General features: G+C 43.1%; 2 protein-coding genes across 2 annotated transcripts in view; both read left to right on the top strand.

Moving 5' to 3' along the window:
• NPHP1 (nephronophthisis 1 (juvenile)) overlaps positions 1 to 13663 on the top strand; it is a 17344-nt gene extending 3681 nt beyond the window's left edge. Inside the window, exons 7-18 of the mRNA XM_009708974.1 lie at positions 1 to 26; positions 668 to 762; positions 1416 to 1544; positions 2733 to 2807; positions 3526 to 3636; positions 5369 to 5451; positions 6732 to 6808; positions 7623 to 7719; positions 8131 to 8243; positions 10684 to 10757; positions 11566 to 11610; positions 13385 to 13663. The exon at positions 1 to 26 is cut by the window's left edge and continues 56 nt beyond it. Coding sequence (XP_009707276.1) covers positions 1 to 26; positions 668 to 762; positions 1416 to 1544; positions 2733 to 2807; positions 3526 to 3636; positions 5369 to 5451; positions 6732 to 6808; positions 7623 to 7719; positions 8131 to 8243; positions 10684 to 10757; positions 11566 to 11610; positions 13385 to 13663 — 1204 coding nt within the window. The remainder of the gene's footprint in view (positions 27 to 667; positions 763 to 1415; positions 1545 to 2732; positions 2808 to 3525; positions 3637 to 5368; positions 5452 to 6731; positions 6809 to 7622; positions 7720 to 8130; positions 8244 to 10683; positions 10758 to 11565; positions 11611 to 13384) is intronic.
• A 1808-nt stretch (positions 13664 to 15471) lies between these two features.
• MALL (mal, T-cell differentiation protein-like) lies at positions 15472 to 17972 on the top strand. The gene is made up of 4 exons (XM_009708973.1): positions 15472 to 15597; positions 16920 to 17087; positions 17433 to 17561; positions 17910 to 17972. The coding sequence occupies exons 1-4, from the start codon at positions 15496 to 15498 to the stop codon at positions 17970 to 17972; spliced, it is 462 nt and encodes a 153-aa protein (XP_009707275.1). The 5' UTR covers positions 15472 to 15495.
• The last annotated feature ends 1981 nt before the right edge of the window (positions 17973 to 19953 follow it).

The following is a 19953-nucleotide window of genomic DNA, read 5'->3' as shown; positions in this document are numbered from 1 at the left end:
CCCTCTTTCCCAGCTTTTAGAGGAAGGTAAGGTTTTCCTATCATAATTGCAGTGCAGGATTCTCAAGTGTCTGTGGTGGGTTTCTCACCCTGGTTACTAGCCTATGGGACTAAAATCAGTATTGCTTAATTATAATTGGGTAATCTGTACAGGCTGTATTTAACCCATCAAATAATGTATAAAAGACTTTTTTCTTCTTCAATTAAGTTTTAGTTTATCTGTGTGAAATCCTGGCCACACAGAGGCAATGACAAATCTAATGATTTCAAAGATTTTCCTCTTAGGAAGATAATTCCTGTTGACATGGCAGAAAATGATGATTTTTATTTTTAAAATATTTTTCTTGGAGATCTTTTAGAGTCTCTTCACCAAATGTATTACACATCTCATGTTTTGTTAGTCTTTTTGTCTAAAACTCTTTGAAACCAATAGCTATTTTTGTTAATTAAATTACTGTGCTTCTGGAATGAAATACTGCAGAACATTTACAAATAGTGAAAGTACCCTTTTTAAAGGGGTGCTTGTAGAAGATACCTCCATAGTTTTGTTTGGACCAGTCAAATATTCAAATAGCCTTTAACCACATCTGAATTTTGGGTGTCATTCATTTTGTGGCAATAAAGATCACAAAAAAGTTTAAGAATTTTTAAAATTACTCTTGTTGTAGGCAATCAGTTTCGAGCAAGTTACTTTTTGCAGCCTGAACTTACTCCATCACAGTTGGCTTTCAAAGACTTGGTGTGGAACTCTGAAAAAAATACTGTGAGTATTACTGGTAAGAAAGCTATGATGCTTTTGGTTTGAGAGAAGCGAGAGGATCTCTGGATGTGAATTGCTAGCAGTATTTCATATCGGTGGGTAAATAGTGCTGTGAAACAGATGATAGATTTTGATGTCAATCCAGACTCCTTAGTAGATGTTATCACATCCTGCTCTCTAATAGGCAAAAAATTGGTACAAATTGTCACGTTGAATATCTTTTAAGAGTCATGTTTCATCTTAAGTTTGTGCTTCCCTGGCTGGGATGAAGCAGATCTGCATGGGTGACTAGTCTAAATTTTTAAACCACGAACTTCTGCTAGGCACTGTGAAATCACAAATGTAATTTGTCTTCTTTTGTTTTGGCTAATGATTATGTCTTAATTTGCACTATTTTTAGAATATTTCTTTCTTCTCAAACTTTGATAGGACCTTCTATGTGTCACAGTAAAATATTTGTAGTATTTTCCTTAGAAAAGAGCTAAAGGCTTATGAAGAAATCTTGCTGCTGCCATTAATACTACACAAGCTCTGTGGTTAGAAGAATCCAGTCTAGTGAACACTACACTTGATCATCTCAGTAAATAAATACAAACAGGTACCACGTGCAGGAGGAGCCTGTAGATTTAATCCTTCTTCTGTTGTCTGTGTTTCAGATCTACCCTAGACCAACTCGAGTATCCCTGATTGTAACTTTATGTAGCTGTAAAATGATTCCTCTCCCGGGAGTCAGCATACAGGCTCTCAGTAGACATGTTCGACTCTGCCTATTCGATGGCAATCGGGTAAGTTGTTTGGCTCTTGATGAGGTGTGACTCTTTCAGGATCTTTTGCGCTCTGGTTCCTCTGGTAGCTAGCTCCTCCAGTTGTCTCACTTGGAGAGAGACACAGGCACACACACACACAATCTGCCTCCCAAGCCGCTTAATTTACTCTCTGATTAATCTGGCTTGATGCTCGCCTGTGATCACACGCTGACATACATACATACCCTCACTCTCTCACTTGCCGTCACCGCAGACAGGTAGGCCCCCTGTGACCTGTGGTCTGGCCAGTTGCTGGCACCTAGATGTACACACACACATGCATTCAGAATAGAGAGCCCATTCACCCAGAAAAATAGCTCTAAATGGAGTTTAATGAGAAAACAGGACAGACTGCATTGGTCAGGTGCTGGGCATGGCCAGACATGCATACTTATCCCTCTGTTTTCCCACCTTTGTTAACTCCACAAAGCACCTTGTTCCCTCCCTTTTTCTGCCTTTGGTTTCTCCCCTGAACCTCTGGTAGCACATCACGTGCCGTCCCAAAATGCCCTTCCCCTGCACGCCTGTGTCTCATACCCCTATATAACCGCTTTCAGTGATCCGGCGAGCCGCTCCTGTTGACTCATCGTGATGGGAGTCACACCCGGCCCCTGGGGCTGAGGGCTGTCCTGGGCAGCCCCGGGGAGGGACTGGGGCAGGAGCTCCATTTCTCCGAGTCCATAATTTCGGTTCCACCAGCTGCCATTGTGCCTTTTTGCTCCTTTATGTTTGTGGAGATGAGTGTTTTCTGGGCTGATCTCTCTCCTGTGATGGGCCTGGTAATAGCTGGGTCAGGGTCACATTCAGATTCCCCCACCTGCCCTTGATCCTCTCTGTTCCGTTGTGTATATGCGTAGAGCAGCTTTTTATAACAGAAGCTAACACTGATGATTAGCGGTTTTCTTTCAGCTGCACTGAATGCTCTTGGGGGCACAGGGACGATCACTGGTGTATATGAAGCAAGAATGGTTGGAAAGTGCTCTGTGCCTTCAGAGGAAACTTCCTCTGTAGTCCTTTAAACTGAAACCATCTGATAAAGTTGAAGCGTAATTTTATCTTTGTTCTGTGCCGTGTTGGATCAATCTGGGATAATACTGCATTTTCTTAAAGCTGTGTAGCTTTTTGGAAAAACTTGTCTTAGGTTTTTTCACCACTATCATGCTTTAGGTGCTGAGTAACATCCACACAGTGAGAGCTACGTGGCAACCTAAAAATCCTCAAACATGGACCTTTTCTCCAAGGGTAGGTATCTCACTCAGGGAGTGACATAGCCAGTAACTATCTATTTACAGCATCTCATTTAGTGACGTCTATTACTTCTGGTATTCATGTTGAAATGAAACATACTGCAACCAAAATGGACATGCAGAAGAGAAAAGACTTATTGAAGTGCATGAATTCAAACTTAACCAAGTGTTTTAGCAAAAATACTTTGGAGAAAAGAATTGGGAGGAAGGAAAAGTAGCAGGAGGGACTAATGACCTAGCTGGTGGCACTGGTTAACTTTGAATTACTCAGGCGCATGCTATATGGTGTTCACTTTGCATGTGAGCTTTGGCTTTGATTTCATTAAAAAAAAGAGCACATGCTTTGTCCCATGTTTCAGGTGCCATGCAGGGCCACACTCAGTACACAACACAGCAGCACTGTTACGTTTTACTCCAGTTGTTGCTGCATTCTTGGAGGAAATTAAGTGGTTTTTGACATCTAAAGTTCTTTAATAGCTTGTCATCACACATAAAAAAGTGCCTTGGTAGCATAGCTGTGTTTCATGGCAAGATAAAGAATAAAGGGAGCAAGTTTTCAACTGAAATTGATTCTCATAATTTTCTTCTATATGCAATGGGTCTGAGATCTTATGTGAACGAGTGATGTGTTTAGTCTTTAAAAATCAGTGTGTTTTTTTAATACGTACACTCACTTCTCTTTTTTCTTCCCCCCCCTCCTCTCTCTGTATTAGGTAATGGGCATTTTACCCAGCTTGCTTGATGGTGACTGTTTTGTCAGGTCCAACTCTCTCTCTTCAGACATTGGTATATTATTTGAACTTGGCATCACTTATATTCGCAATGTAAGTGTGTAGAGTTGCAGTATACATCGTTCCAAGCACAGGTTTATAAAATGAACCAGTTGTCCCATATTTGATGGTAAGCTGCAGTATCCCAGCAGCAAACTGTAAGATCCAAATGGAAATTTCGTGGAACTTTTCCTAGCTTACTATGAGATTGTCTTCCTTTTGGCTTCTGGGAGGGAGCAGAGAGATGTTGCGTTTTGGAACTTTTAGTTCTAGTCACTGTTTAGAGAATAAAAGACTTTCTGACTAGTGGACATGAATGTATCTTTACTGACACTGAAACAAGCTCTGTTAGTCTGCCAAATATCTCTCGTAATGTGATTGCAAATTCTCTCTTCGCTCCTGTGTTGTTTTTCTATCTTTATGATTTGTTTCAGACTACTGTGCTATATAGTTTGGAAATTAAAATGTTAACTGTTTAAATAGTATGGACAGTGGTTTCTAGCTGCAATTGATACAGGTATATCCTATCCACCTAGGATGTGCTTCTGAAAAGTACAACGGGTAGTAACACAATAGATAGTAAAGCCCATAAGAACTACTGTTGCAGAAAGCAGATGCATGCAGAAGCATAAGAAACACTAATATTTGGAGGATACAGTGGCTTTTTGGAACAGGTCACTGTTCTGAAAGATCTCAGCCATTTTGTCAACAAGACTGACTCAAGTCTTGCTGCCCCTTTCTGAACACTTGCATTTTCATTATGGTTGCAATCTTCCTCAGGTAAATCTTGGCAATCAAGTCAATCATGGGTGAAAGATGAAAAGCGGAGTAACCACAATGGTTAGCAAGCAGGGTATTAAATAGTGGGCAACAGAATTCCGAAAAGATCGATAAAGTTGCAAAGACGACTATTGCTGTATTTTCTTTCACTAACACCTGGATGAGCTTAGGGTGCAAGCGTGCAGTGGCTGTGGAGATGTGGAGGAGAGACATGCCGATAGTGTGGTGGGGAGGCAGACCTGTTGTGCAGGGAGATGAGTAGAGCGTACGTCTGTAGGGAACTGGGCTATGTAAGTCCTGGTGATGAAGAGCATGTTGGTAAATGATGGTTCAGAGAGACCTAATGGGGTGTAACAGCCCTCTTCATGCTCATTTGAGGAGTCAAGATTATGCAAAAGTGTCTGCTTCTGTTTATGAAGTAAGTTAAAATGAAAGCTGAAGTGTTTACAAGTTCCTACCTGTTACCAGTGCCTTTGGGGTTTGGAAACAGATGGGCTGGCACACAGGATCCACTCCCTTTCCCAGGCACTGTCTCTGGTACTATGAATAAAGCCTTCCGATGCACCGGGTCACTGGCTTGGAAACTGTTGACTCTGGAATCAGATGGGTAAATCCTCTGGGTGAAGTTTTTTCCCTCCTTCTTTCTGTCCTGCATTCTTTAGAGCATCAGTGCAGGTTTGGGGGTTTTTACCTTTTGTATCTGTGCATTTCTTCTTTTTCAGGAGCTTGCTGTAGTTAGGTTTCCCTTAAATGTGTATTTCTTGGCTTTATAAATCCTCATCTCTTAAATATCTTCATGGAGGATCAACTTCAGCATAACTGTGTGTCCTGTTTGGTAAACATCTTCAAACAGCTGTGAACGTGACATAGTCAGTTTGCTTACCACAAATCTGGGCCTTTTCCCGTTTTTACCATTTTTATGTGATTATTGTAAATAATTGTTTGTGGTTCAGTTACTCGTTCTGCTTTAGCTGCTCAAATTATTTATGTTTCTCTTTTTTTCTAGTCAACAGGTGAAAGAGGAGAGCTAAGCTGTGGCTGGGCGTTTCTGAAGCTTTTTACTTCTAATGGAATGCCTGTTCCTTCCAAGCAAGTTTATTATGTTTTCCTCGTCTCTCTCTCTCTCTCTCCCCCCCCGCCCCCCCAAATGTATGTATATCCATATATTTTAGGCTAGGGGTAAAGTTTGTATTTCGTACTTACACACTGATAGGGGCAGGTGTAATCCAGACTAATGCTGGTCCTGCTTCTGCAGCCAGCGTATGTTCTACTAAGTTTGTATGGGAAAAGCGTGCCCTGGACCCAACATTCAGGTTTGCGATGTTGCAAGTTAGTATGTGTTTAAAAATATTCTTCAGTGGAATTTTAAAACTATGGAAATGTCCGAGTTAATTGGGAGTTATTCAGAGTTCTGTTTATATAAAATAGAATCATTACCTAAATCGAAGGTGACAATGTTCTTTTTGATTCTGGCCTCTTCTTTATGTACACTTTGCTGCACGTCCCTTTGCGATTTAAAAATTAGGAGATTGGTTTCTAAGTCTTTGAAGCAGGTAAGAGTTGTTTTGAATGAATCTCTTACCATTCATTTGGAGACTGTGAACGAGCTTACATTTTGCAGCTGATTTATGATTAGTTGATGGGTCCAACAGTCCTAAAAGAAAATAAAATATACATATTTCTATTTTATTTAATATAGGAAAGCTTTCTGTTAATTTACAGAAATGATTCACTGTAGATCAGACTCGCAATACTGGGTTTTCACCAAATATCTATATAGATATATATGTGCATTCTGAATATATTTGGATCACAGGGCAAAAAAAAATACCCACGGGAGACCTCTACTGTTCTGTACAGTCTCTAAATCTCTCCTAAATCTGATCTCTAATATTGTTTTTCTATTTCATTAAGTTAAATGTGGTATGCACAGAGTGAAATTGCATGCTTGCTTCAACAGTGACTTACTGTTGACAGAATTGGGATTACATTACTCTTCAACATTTTAAATCTTCTGTATCTAAAATTTGCTACATAAGCGATGACTTGTCAAAAACATTTTAGTGAAACAATTGCTAAATTTCATAGAAGAAAAATATTTGGGTTGTGTGGAAAAGAATCAACGTTGCTAATTTGTTTTAAAATAATTAACTAGCTTCCTAATATAATACAAGTTTCAAATTTATCATTTGAGGTTTAGTTGCTTAATCAGGTGTAGTTGTTTCATATAAAATACTAGTCATAACATCAAACACCATGTCAGTTTTTTATTTGAGATAGCAGGTTTCTTTGCTTCTCAGAAAGCAATTGTGCTGTTCTCGCATATCCTTACGTCTTTTTATTTTAACTATGCTGCTCTTTTTTCGCAGGATGTATGAGCTGCTATTAAATGGTGGTACTCCCTATGAGAGAGGCGTTGAGGTTGACCCATCAATATCAAGAAGAGGTGTGTTTCTCCTAAACATTATATAAATGGAACGATACCACAAATGCTGTACCTATTTTACAATATGCTGTCATTATCTCCCGTTAGCATGCAGTCATCACAGCCCGGTTTTGTTTTGTGTGTTCTCATTTTGCCTAGGGCAGTTGATTGTTAGAGCTGGTGGGATTCAGACCTATCTGCCCGTGCTGATGTTTCTGTAATTTCCAGTGTTTGCAGGTTGAAGGGTTAGTTCTGAGAAATGTATTCAATCATTTCTTTAACTGCACTTAATAGTTCTTGGCTATGGGGTGATGGATGGTACAGGCTCAGCAATTACACTGGTCTAAAGAGTTTCCAAGCCCCATGTCATCAGTCCCACATCACTTACGCACAAGTTCCACATGTGCATAAATATGCTACAGAACATTTGTACTGGTTCTTCCCTGTGGGGCTGAACAGAGTTTCACTAAGAGTTGGTTCAGACAATAGACCACGGCTTTCCTCTGGAAGCTGTGACAATATTCATTTGCCAGTGACACATGCTGCAAGCTACAGAAGGCCTTTGCCTTTTGGGTGGGGACACTTACCTCCACATTCCTCCATACGTATTATGAATCCACCGTACTTGAGAGAGGTAATAGCTTATGTTAGACCAAATGTTGATACAGCTGATATTTTCAGACATTCAATTCCTCCTGGTTTTTAGACCATCCTTAAACCATTACAGTTTTAGGAAAACATCTCTTGCCAAATTTAAATGCCCATTCTTGTAATATAATTCTTAATGTTCTTTCAAAATGACTGGTTTCATATCCGGTATTTATTTCTTAAGCAGGCAGTGGTGTTTTTCATCAGTTTATAACACTCAAGAAACAGCCTGTGCTTCTAGTGAAACTGAGGTCATTAAGTGCACAGTCAAAAGACATCCTGAAGTAAGTATTCACATCTGCTGCTATAAAATGGAAAAGTATTTCAGATAGCCCAGAATGGTTCTAGAGATCTACAGTGTTCCCTTGCCCTGGAACACTGACTATGGAAAAATCTGAGGGTCGTGTCACCTGCATATTGTACTTGATCTCTGTTTGATGCTTAGGGCTATTTTGTTGAAAACAAGCAAAAAGTCTTTTAAGTTTAGATAAGATTGAAAACTGCAAAGGTAGGAGTCTGGCTTTTGTAGCTGGATCAATGTATGCCTTCATAAGTTGTGACAGATTCATGGAGATGCCAATACGAGCTAATAATCTCTGTGAAGCTGTCATTACCCTGAAGTTTTGCTGAACAGTACTTCACAGGAGCAGTTTTCAATAAAAATCTCAACTGCATGTTCTTTATTTTCCCAATAGTTTACTACCAGAAACATTAATTGGCAGTATGTGCTCCATCCATCTCTTGGTATTTTATCGACAAATACTTGGTGATGCGCTCCTGAGAGACAGAATAAGCATGCAAAGCACAGGTAAGAATTGTTGTTGTGGAAAAGAACTCGGTAACGGAGAGTGTGTGGGAGAGTTTTAGAATTGCAGAAGAATTACATTCCCCAGAGTCTCTGTTTTGTGAGGGAAAGCAGGGGTCTGCAGGAACAACTCTCACTGATGCAGGGTACTCATAGAATTTTGTTCCCTGGTAGTGCTGTCATTGATTGACCATCTCACAAGGTGAGGAAGTCGTCCTCCCTGTGTAGAGGACTTCAGTGTTTTAACTTTCAGTCTGCAGGTGTTGTGGGGATAAATAGAAAGCTGTTGTCCCTGTTGATAAAAGAGAACAGTCTCTTGCTGTGAATACCACCACTCAGTGTGTTGGCATTTCAAATTAGCAGTATTTCAGCTCTCATCTCATGTGTTGCCCTGTTTGACATCAGTTCGCATGGCAGAATGCAAAACCCACAAGAATAGTTTTGTTTTCTATGAAGTATGAATGAAATTCTCATTTAAAAAAAAGCCTATGTGGCTATGTAAAGGGTTATTTATAAATAAACAAATAAAAGTAAATAAAAAGCAAATAAAGGTAAAGCATTATTTGGAAGATAAATGTTTCCTTTTCATCACCCATGCAATGAGAGATTAGACATGCACACAGGTTTACTCATTCATTTCTAGTGTTTGTGTGTTCTTCGAGTTTTAGAAGAGATTAGGCAGGTGGTTTTTGTCATTGAGGCTAAGTCATCCTCTTTATTTTTTTGTTAATTATTATTTACTTATTGTCTAATGCAGCAGGGAGAGACAGAAGTGGAAGAGTTCTGGTTTTAGAACTCAGTATCTTGCTAGGATTTTGCAACTCCGTATCTTATCCTTTCCACATCTTTCCTTCAACAGAACTGTAACAGTTTACGGGCTTTTCTATTTTAAAATCAATTTGAAATACAGAAAAATTACATTTCTTTACTGTACTACAGGTGAATTTGTACTGGTACTGCAAAGTGATTTTCTTGAGTTTTCTCCCGTCTCTTCTCCAGGCTGAATTATGTATCGTCTGTTCCTATGGCAAATAAATTTGCTTGTGCACTTACTAATATTTTTAACTTAAAATCTTTAACCATACTTAGGCATCTGAATTACAGGTTCATCTTCCAAAGGTGCTCAGAACTTAACTCCCTTCCTGATTTTCTTAAACTTTAATATACATTCTGCGTATATCAATTTCAGTATCTGAAAGTCAGACCCTTTCATAAATTAATGTTTTATTTAATAAATTTGTCACAGAGAAACTAAAATGCTTTGGTTTTAAAGGCCAGTTGAGAACTGTCCTACTTACTTGATCTGATCTTTATAATGTAGGACAATAGAACAGGCTGATGACCTCTCCTGGAGTTAAATTGCATCCATTTGGACTCCAGCTTCATTTGAAATGATTTAAAGGCTTTACCCAAGCATTTCGGAAGTTGTTCTGGCAGGCATTTTCTACTTTTTTCTGGTGTAACAAAAGAAGATTTCTCTTATTTCAAAATCAACCCTCACTTTAGAAATAAGCAAATTAAAGTACCTGTTATATTTCACAAAAGTAAGCAGTTCTGGCTTGCTTCCCTGAAATGTTTGCTATTAGTAAATGGTTAGTGTTTACTAAACTTTCCATCAACTTCAAAACATGAAGAAACAACAGTGTACCTTAAATATTTAAAATCACAAAGGAAGGAAAACACTTCAACCAAAATTCTGTTATATGTCACTTGTAGCACTCTTGTAATCTTATCCAGAGTCTCATTAACTAAAATAATGACAGGCCCACTGCACCACTCGGGCTCAAGATTTGCTGTGCTTTGTAACGGAGAGCTTTGATTCCTGCCAGTCATGGGGAGGCAGCTCTGTCCTGCCTGATTTTGATAACATTGGCGTGTCCAGCTCAAACAGGAGACCCAGTGATTACGCAGTAGCTAACGTGAAAGGCACACAGGAGACCTACGCAGTTTGATGATGTGCCCCGTTTGGTAAATTTACTACGCCACTTGTTACCTGTTTTTTTTAAACTTTCACACAACACATGCCAGATGAAGGGACAATGAAAGTGTGTTTATTCATAACATCCAAATCAAGCTGCACAATTTTAGATGTTTATAAAAAAGACAGGTGCAGAAATAAGGAAAAACATCTCAATCTACCCTTAGGCTAAATCAGTAAGGTCTCTTGCTTGCTGACTTCTCCTAATAAACCAGCAGTGTTTTTTTTATGTGTCTCCTCTCTCAGGTTAACTGGTTCTCAGCAGTTGAGAGTTTGCTACAGTCAGAGCATGGAGTTGTTAGAGAGCTCTTCTACCTTCCCTGCTGCTCTGGAGTACTATTACAGCTAATTTTCCCTTTGAAATAATCTGAGGGGGGGGGATGTGCTGAATACCTTGATGTGTTGATACCTTGAAAACCATCCTGTTTCTTCCTTAGCCTTCAACGTGTGTGTTTTCTGTTTCAGATTTAATCTGTAATCCTATTTTAGCAACTTTTCCTCAACTCATGGATCAACCAGACCTCCTGGATGCACTTCGGGTATGTTACCTACGTAGCGTTCAATTACATCTGATGTGTCAGGATTTCCAGAGAGTTTGCAAACTTTGAGCTTTCTTTTATCCTGTGAAAACATAGATAGAAAAGCCAAACAACAGAAAAGGATTATAATTGTTTCCAGTACGTGCAGATCTCTCATGTCTTAGCGCCTTCAAAACTGCAAGAGAACTCTTGAGTACATCAGAAGGGATGCAAAGACACGAACGGGCTAGTTTGAGCACAGCTGGCTGTGTAGGCACAGCAAGAGAGCGCTCAGGTGGATTAGCTGGCTGGCTGGCTGGCTGGCTGCTAGGACAGCCCTGCTTTCATGACAGGCAGGAGCTGAATTAGCTTCTGGGACAGCGCTCACCATATTTACACTGCGGTCCCTCGCAGGTGTCCTACCACCAGGCAAGAACAGCAGAGCTGTTTCTGCCCAAAGGACACTACTGGTAGAAGCTGTCAGTCTTTGGGGCTGAGCTGTATTTCTCCATGCTTGTAGGGTGGAAAAAAAGATCAACCTCAGTTGTGACTGATTTTTCTGAAAATTGGATCCTCTTGATTTCATTTATATGGCTCTGATAGTTTCAAATCTCCAAATTCTCTCATCTGTAAAATTTGGTAGAATGGCTGTTTGCTTAAATCAACTAAACTGGCACAAAGGAGGAATGGGGAGTGTGAGGAAAGCAGGACTGCAACAGGAGCTTAAACGACTGTGGGATTCCAGTGAGAGAGATTTTTTGCAGCTAAAAATGGATTTGCTTTAGATCTCCACAATCTCAGTCTAATTTTACCTTTTATTTGATTTTAGAGCGCTTGGGCAGATAGAGAAAGAACGCTGAAGAGATCTGAGAAGGTAACAGATGACAGGTTTTTCTTTGACATGCATTCAATCTAATTCAGACTACAAGCTTTTTGTCAGTGTTATTGCTAGGTAAATTTTCCTCTCACCATACATTTGTTTAGAAAATGCAGATATGCTAAATGCAGTTCTTAACATTTCTTACCCATATTTATAACAGTAAACTAGGAGAAGAAGGGAAATGAAATTAACTTGCAACTTTTTGTCTCTGTGTTTGTATATGGTTGTTCATGGGGAAGCTATTAACAGGTTCATAGCCAAAGCGTGCCTCCCTTTCATGGTGTGCTTCCAATACTTGACCGGAAAAAGCTTTCCACTGGTACAAAAGGGGCTGTGTATGTCCACAAAAATAATCCTTCCTTCTCCCACCTCTGAGCTCCAGTCCTCCCACAGTCTACCTGGAAAAAGGCACCCAAATTCTGCAAATCTCCCTACCTCAGACAGTTGTAATCTCCCATTTTGGCCTGTAGACAGCTGGAGAAGAACTCAATTGGCCATGTCACCAGGCTTACCCGTACCTTGTCCTACCTCCTATCCTCTGGACAAAGAGAAGCTGTAGATAACTTCTTGGGAGCAGCAGCAGGATGTTTCATTCATTGTGAATGCTACTGAATAGATACACCAGGAGAGCTCCCCGTTTACGCAAACAAAACAAAATGCTGTTGAGTCAGAATTGCTTTTTCAAGGCCATTCATCCAAAATGAAAGCTGATCTGCTCAAAGAATTAGTAACTCCTCAGTATCCCAGAACCATCCAGTTTTACCTGATTTATCTTGTGCCACTCCCACGGCAGGATTGCTGCCTGGTGAATTCTTAGCTCCTTCTTGCATAGTTCTATGATGCTGAGCTGCTAAATCTCCTGCTGAGACATGAACTGTTCAATGCCAGTCATAGTGCTCACGTTTCTGGAAGAGTCTCAGTGGTCAATGAGTTTTCCAGGAGGCTGTGCTTTATGTGTGTCCTTCTTGCATGAAGGGGTTTTTCTAGTGTGCGTGTGGAAAATGAGGCACACGAATCTTGTCTAGTTAAAGTGGTCGATGTCTGTCAGTGTTTGATAATTGACCAGGCTGATTCTTCATCTCTGGGTTTTTGCAAACTGGTCTTTACAGGGGAGGGCATAATCTTTTCCACATACAGAATGGCCTGTCAAAACTGTGAAATAACAGGACTTACGGTGTGGCCTTGCCTTCTGCTAAGAGCCGTGTGCTGTGCAGAGCGTGGGATTGTTGCAGCTCTCCACCTAGGGCAGTAGAGAAACGAGTGGAGTTTGGGCTTCCAAGGTGGGGAGGATGTGGCACTTCCCTGGCGGCCACGGCAAACGGTCTCAGACTGTACCTGCAGAGGCTGTGGGGAACAGTTGTCACATGCTGATCTTTTTAGGAAGAAATATAAATACCCCATGAGCACAGGGCTCTCAGTGACCTTTGTACAGACTGCCATTTTGTGCTAACACTGGCAGGGTTTTGCTGCGTATTGCTGCTCTTTGGCGTCTGGAAAAGTAAGTGGGTTGGAGAGTAGATGTGTCAATCTACAGTTTATATAGCGTAGTTCTCGGTGGTGAGTTTGAGGCTCATCTGAGGTAACTGATGTTTGTTTAGGAAGGTCGGATCTCTTCCCGTTGTTATCCTGGGAACTGGGGGTTAGTTGAATGTTTCCTTGTTTGTTTTGTTGTTTTGGTTTTTTTCCCCCGTATACAATACTTCTTGGAGAAGTGCTTAGCAACACCACGTATTTGCACTGAAGTATTTTCAAATACTCTTCTCTGCAGCGAGATCAAGAATTTCTGAAGTCTCTGTTTGTCCTGGTGTACCACGACTCTGTCTTCCCTCTCCTCCAGTCCACTTTCCTCCCTGACTACAAGTGGGCTGAGGAAGAGTCTGAAGCATCTCGCTGGAAGGTGATTGCTGACTTTTTGAAAAAGAGCCAAGAGAATGATGGTGCACTTCAGTATCTGCTGTCATCAGAAAACACTCACAAAGCCTTTGATATCTCGGAGCTGGCTTACGATTTCTTAGGAGAAGTGGGGAAAAACAATCCTGGAGTATGAATGGATTACAGAAGAACAATTCAGGGTATATAAGAATGGGGTACCAATATAAATAAATTCTTACCAAAGAGAAACTGTGTACTATCTGAATTGTAATGAATATTTTAACATTTAACATTTTGAGAGAGACTAAAGTTATTTTATCAGTTTAACTAATGGAAATTGTATTTTAAATTTTTGAGTCTGCAATGTCAGACAAGGCTATGGTTGTCTGTTACTACATGCACCTGTTGTAGCCCCATCGAGTGTCGTATTTTGCCTAAGCTGAGCAAATACTGAGGTGGCACTTTTTTCCTCTCATGCAGCTTCCAATTAATTTCCAGTTTTGTTTTAATCAGGGTGAACAAAAGACTCTTTGTCACACTACCCCAGTAGAATGGTAACTGGTAAGGCAAGAAAAATGGCAATGATCCTTAAGAATGCTGCTGAGCAAGGTCAGCCAGGTTAAGGAAAAAAATCATCTCGTGGCCAGCAGGTTGCTCTGTATTTGTTTTACTGTTTTTTCTTTCCCACTCAGGAAAACATTGGGTTATTCATAGGAATGTGCTTGACCCACCTAATACAAATAAAAGCTGGTGAGCATTCAGGGCACACCGCATTTCCCCTGTGCACGGCTATGCCATATGGTAGCTCCCTCCCTGCTGACTTTGCAGGCCAGGCTAACGAGCTGTGGGGTATTCCTCAGGTGGACCGGGATGTTAAAAGCTTCCTTTCCCTGAGCAGTTTGTAACCACAGGCTGCATGTGCTGCCCACTCCCGGCGGGAAGTTATTAATCCGATTTCTCTGTTGTGCTGGAGTGTCCGGATGCTTTCTGCATGGTGCTGGGTACGTTGCCACCATGTCCGATGAGGCAGGCAGGCCCCAAGTCACACGTGGGTTTAAGTCCAAGCCACAAGTTCCCCCCAGGCCAGGAGGGGCTTGGACAGTAAGAAACATCACAGATTTGATCTTTGCTCCGTATTGCGCAAGAGCTTGGCACAGAAGCCAAGTCCCTAGGGCACCGCTTGGCTCTCCTAACATACAGAGGGATAGGGTATCACCCTCCTCCCGCTCTAGCATATTGCCTGAGTTGGTGGACTCATTCTGTCCTCTCCAGGGCACGAGGCAGAGATGCCACCTTCAGCTTTTTATCCCACCAGTTACAGTGAGTTATGGGGTGAGGCAGAGCCCTCTGGAAGAAACAGCAGGTGCTTGTCAAATCCAAAGCGCATCTGGCAGGAGGTAGAAATCCAAGCTGTCCCGGTAGTTGTCCTTCAGACCTTTCTAAGCCCTTACAAGCAGGCATGCAAACTCTCCCGTCTTTTACCAGTGTGTTGAGTTGTCTGTAAAAAATGTTTGGCTGCAAGTTTTTGAAGGCTGGACATGCCCCGTGGGTGTAGGGGGAGTCTGACGTGAACAGGGAGCAGAAACCTGAACAGAAAGGGGAGGAGGCAAAAACAGTAGAAGCAAAAATGTATCAGGCTTGAAAGTGTGCCAAGGACAAAAACTGATTGCAGGAAACATTTCTGTCCCCATGTGTAGGATTTTTTTTTTTTTTTTCTTTCCCCTCTCGTTAAAAGACCTTGCACTGATCATGTGCTGGTGGTGGAGCCAGGGTCCCGCTGCTCTCACATCCTAGTGTCGGTGGCAGGGCGTGTGAAGCCGTCTGCAATAACCAGAGGGCTGCTGAGGGCTCCTTCAGCTGGAGGAAGCGGCATAGTGCCAGCCTGGGCTGGTTTCTGTGATTAAGTCTCTGCGGGTGTGTCAGTTAAAACCCCGCACGGGAGCGGCGCAGCACAGGCAAATGCGAGCAGAGCCCAGCCGGAGCAGTTGTGGCGTCAGCTGAGAAGAGATGGCCTCGGCAGGTCCCCATGCGGCCTCCACGCAGCCCCCCTTGCCCTCCGGACCGGCCGTCTTCAAAACCGTCCCCTACGCGTTCATCCTACCGGAGATAGTGAGTATGCTGAGCTTTCCTGCGTTACAGGACCCCACTAATGGCTCTAGTAAATAATGGGGCCAAAAATCTGTGAATAGCCCCCAAAACGATCCTGAAGACAGCTTTAATGGGAAATAACATCTTTTCTTTTAGCTTATATTGAACACACAAAGGTAGTTTTCGTGACGTGGGTTTTTTGGAACAACTTGAGGACAAGAAACACTCCAGCTCCATGCCAGAGCCCATGCGAGGGTCACCGGCTGCCGTGTAAATAATGGGGCCAAAAATCTGTGAATAGCCCCCAAAACGATCCTGAAGACAGCTTTAATGGGAAATAACATCTTTTCTTTTAGCTTATATTGAACACACAAAGGTAGTTTTCGTGACGTGGGTTTTTTGGAACAACTTGAGGACAAGAAACACTCCAGCTCCATGCCAGAGCCCATGCGAGGGTCACCGGCTGCCGTGGGCTGAAGAGCTGCCGGTGCCTCCAGGGCAGCAGCAGCTCTAGTTATCGCATAGAAATTGCTTGAAAAATCAAGGGAATTTCATTCTCTGTATTAAGTCTTTCCAAGGGCTTGAAGGCAATTGGGTGTCATCATAACGTATAACATTCCAGCCTTCTTTCAATTGCTTATGGGTCCAGAGGGCATCCAGTGGGACTGGCCGAGATAACCGCTGGTGTACTTTGACACATTACACAGCGCTGGTGACCCACATCACCCGTGTTCCATGGGCGCGATCGCTGTGGCTGGGCTTTGCCATGAGCTGCCCGTGCCAGCGGGCTCAGCTCCCTGCTGCAAATCTGGGGGAGTTTCATCCACTGCAGCTGGAACGGCACAGGGTGGCGTGGAGCTTATCCTGATAACCCTGCGTGCTATTTGTGCACAGTAAATATTTCAGGTGGATCCAGAGTGTGTGACTTGCTCTGGGCTGGTGCATGGAGTCAGGAGGAGACTTCCTTCTGCTGTGATTTCAAGCTCAGGAGATTGATGAGTGGGCAGGGCTGGGCTGATGCAGGCTGTTGACCTTTTCCGGATAAAAACACATTTTCTGGCTTCTTCACCAAAGCCCTCAGGGTGAGATGTTTCCATGCATCAAAAACAGCAGCAAACCTTTCCCTTTTGCAAGAAACATTTCGAAGTACTTCCCAAGAGCGCTCAAGGAAACTTGTGCCAGCTTGCGGTGCTGCTGTCGTGCCGGGATGCTCCGGGAGGCTGGTCCACGCTGCCCAAAGATGCAGGGCTTCCAGCGGCTGCTGGGGCTGGCCTGGGAGGGAGGCAAGAAGGGGCTTTCCCTATCCCGTGCTCATCGGAAGTGCCTGTGTTTGTCCCTGGTAGTTCTGCGGGACCTGGGTGTGGATCCTCGTCGCTGCTACCTCCGTCTCCTCCCCGCTGCTGCAGGGATGGGTGATGTACGTGTCCCTCAGCTCCTGCCTCATCTCCCTGGTGCTGCTCTTAAGCTACCTCTTCGGCTTTCACAGAAACAGCGACAACTGGAAAGTCCTGGTAAGGAGGGGCTGCAACACCAGCAGATGTTGGCAGCAGCAATGTGGGCCCAAGACCACTGTGGCTGGCGATAAGTTAGCTGGCCAGCTGCCAGCCCTTCTGCAAACAATCGGCCCTTTCCTCTTTCTGCCTTGACTGGAAATCTCGGGGGGAGCTGTGCTACGCCATTGCCACTGCGTGGGTGTGTGGGAGAGTTCGGCATGGCAGAAGGGTTTGGTCCCAGCCCCTATCCTAGTGTCCTGTTTGAGCACTCGCACATGCAGAGGATAGACCTCATCCTCAGGGTGAATCAGAGAAGGATGGTCGTAGGCAGGCTTTGATCCTCACCGCTCCCCTGTTTTGCAGGACAGTTTGTACCACGGCACCACAGCCATTCTGTACATGAGCGCTGCTGTCCTGCAAGCCAACGCAACCATCAACTCTGAGTTTGGCCCCAACTCACCGCTTTACTACCAGCTCAACAGCGCCGCATCGGTGAGTTGGCCCAGAAAAGCCCAGGTGGGCTGGAACACTCACAATTCCCCTTGGGGAGATGCAAGAGCAAATACTAAAGCCACAGCAGAGCCATCCCAAGCCCAGCAGCATCACACTGGCTCCTCATCTCTGTTGCATTGTGCAGCCAGCGTGGGCTTCTCAGGGTCCAGGAGCCCATGGGCAGCCTTGTGTGGGTGTCTCCTGGGAAATGCCGGAGGGCTTTGCCTGTTCTTTGAGGCTGGAGAGAGTTCTAGACTGGGAGGTTTCCCCAGGTAGAGAGAACCAAGAGGTGATGGGGTTAGACTCTCCCAACTCACCCCATCTTTTGCTCTTCTTCCTCTCATGCAGTTCTTCGCCTTCGTGACCACCTTCCTGTACATCCTCCACGCCTTCAGCATCTACTACCATTAAGCCCAGCAGTGTTGGCTTTGCCTCTGCAGGACTGAGGGCTTTCTCAGTGCGAGGGATGCAGCTGTCTTCCATGAAGGTGTCCCTGCCCTGGCCCTGTCACCCACCCTGTGGGGACAGCCGTTACTTTTTCACTTCACTGAAGGAGGGATTTTCGTACAGTGGTGTCATGTCGGTGTGCTTGTGGGGACATTTGGTGCCTTGCCCATGGGCTACGCAAGGGGAGGGACTGGGTGCAGGCTCTGAGCCAGCCTTCCACTCTGACGTTCCGCCAAATATAGATGACCAAGGAAAGAAAAAGAAAATCACTGTTTCTTCAGCAAACAATTTCCTTTCTTATATTATTTTCCTGTCTCTGGTTCAGCAAGATCACTCATCAACACATAAATTCGTAACAATAATACAATATTGTGTTCCTTGACTTCCAGATAATTTCATTTGGTATATGCAGTACTTAGAATAAAGCATTTACTAACAGTGTCTGACCAAATAGACTTTGACCACTATATAAGCTATGTTCATTGAACAAGCTGATTTTACTCTGTAAGTTAAGAATTTCCTTTCAAAAAACAGAAAATGTTCAGACTTAGAAAGCTACAACAGACTTTTCAAACAAGTAAATCATAGAACTTCTAACAAACTTCTAGATAAAGTATAAAACTACAGCATGAAAAGACTTATTACTACAGTTATTTACAGTAGTTCTTCTCCAGTGTCTGCTAATTGCCGTTACAAAATCTGAAGCCACAGAGCTCAGTCACTGGCAACACCATCACCTAGCACCGGTGTTACAGGTGTCCCTCCTCTCTGCATTGTCAGTGGTGCAGTGACTGGTAGAAGGAGGTCCCTCCTCTCTCTGCCCCAGATAATCCTCCGCTTCTGGGATAGCGTTGACTCGCAGTACATCTAAGTAGAGAAGGTAGTCCTGGAGACAAGCTGGCAATGGCAATTCCCGGATAAATCGGTCTGATCGCAGGCGTTCACTCGTTAAAATGGAGCGGATTTCAAGACGACAAAGATGAGACAGGGACGGAATGAAGGCTGTAAAATTAAAAAAACAAGTCAAATGCTGAACAGGACACCATGGGATTACATTACTTGCCTATGGTTACCTGGTTTAGCTGGATCCCATCTGAACCCCTCAGTCTCTGGCAGATAATGAGGCAGAGTTCTCGATAGCAAAGGGCTGTTGCCTGCTAGAATCAGCACTTTTAGAATTCCCCTACAGGAGCTAGAAAAGTTACCTTAAATTTCTAGAAACAAAGTGTCAGTGAATCATTTAATGCTTAATCAGCAAGTTTCATCTAACCAGCCTGGAACAGCTAACTGCTTGGGGAAAGAAAGGCTCATGCCACCTTACAAGAAATGAAAAATTAAGTCCAGAAGTAAATCCAGTAACAAAATAACACAAGGGAAAACACTTTTAGGATAAGTGTTAAATGACAGCATGACTCAGTTGGCATATGATGCCGAATGTTCTAACATGTTGCTAAATAACGTGACTTAGGACAACTGCTGTGTCAAAAAATACACAAACAGGTCTGTAAATGTGCATTCGCTCAAACACAAACTTTCATATGATAGATCAACTTATCCCCAAACAGAACTCTAGTGTCTCCAAACTCTCCCAGAGTGGCTACTCCATTAATTTTATTCACAAGGAATCTCTAATATTAAACTGCAATCATTGCTGTATTTCAGAATAGAAGGGTATGGCAGGTGTGTAACTCCATGGAACCGTACCTTTTGTAAGCCTTCAGGTGGAGCTGTGTATTGGGTTTGTGTGGCAAGGTTTCGGTAGGGGTGGGGCTACAGGGGTGGCTTCTGTGAGAAACTGCTGGAAAGTTGCCCAACGTCTGACGGAGCCAATACCAGCCGGCCCCAAGAGGGACTCACTGCTGGCCAAGGCTGAGCCCACACCAGCAAGGAGAAGGGGGAAAAAACCTGCACAACACCAACTGCAGCTGGAAAGAGGAGTGAGAAT

This window comes from Cariama cristata, unplaced genomic scaffold (assembly GCF_000690535.1).
Source record: "Cariama cristata isolate BGI_N322 unplaced genomic scaffold, ASM69053v1 scaffold15051, whole genome shotgun sequence".
Taxonomy (NCBI): Eukaryota; Metazoa; Chordata; class Aves; order Cariamiformes; family Cariamidae; genus Cariama; species Cariama cristata.
This window is presented reverse-complemented; position numbering and strand designations above follow the sequence as displayed.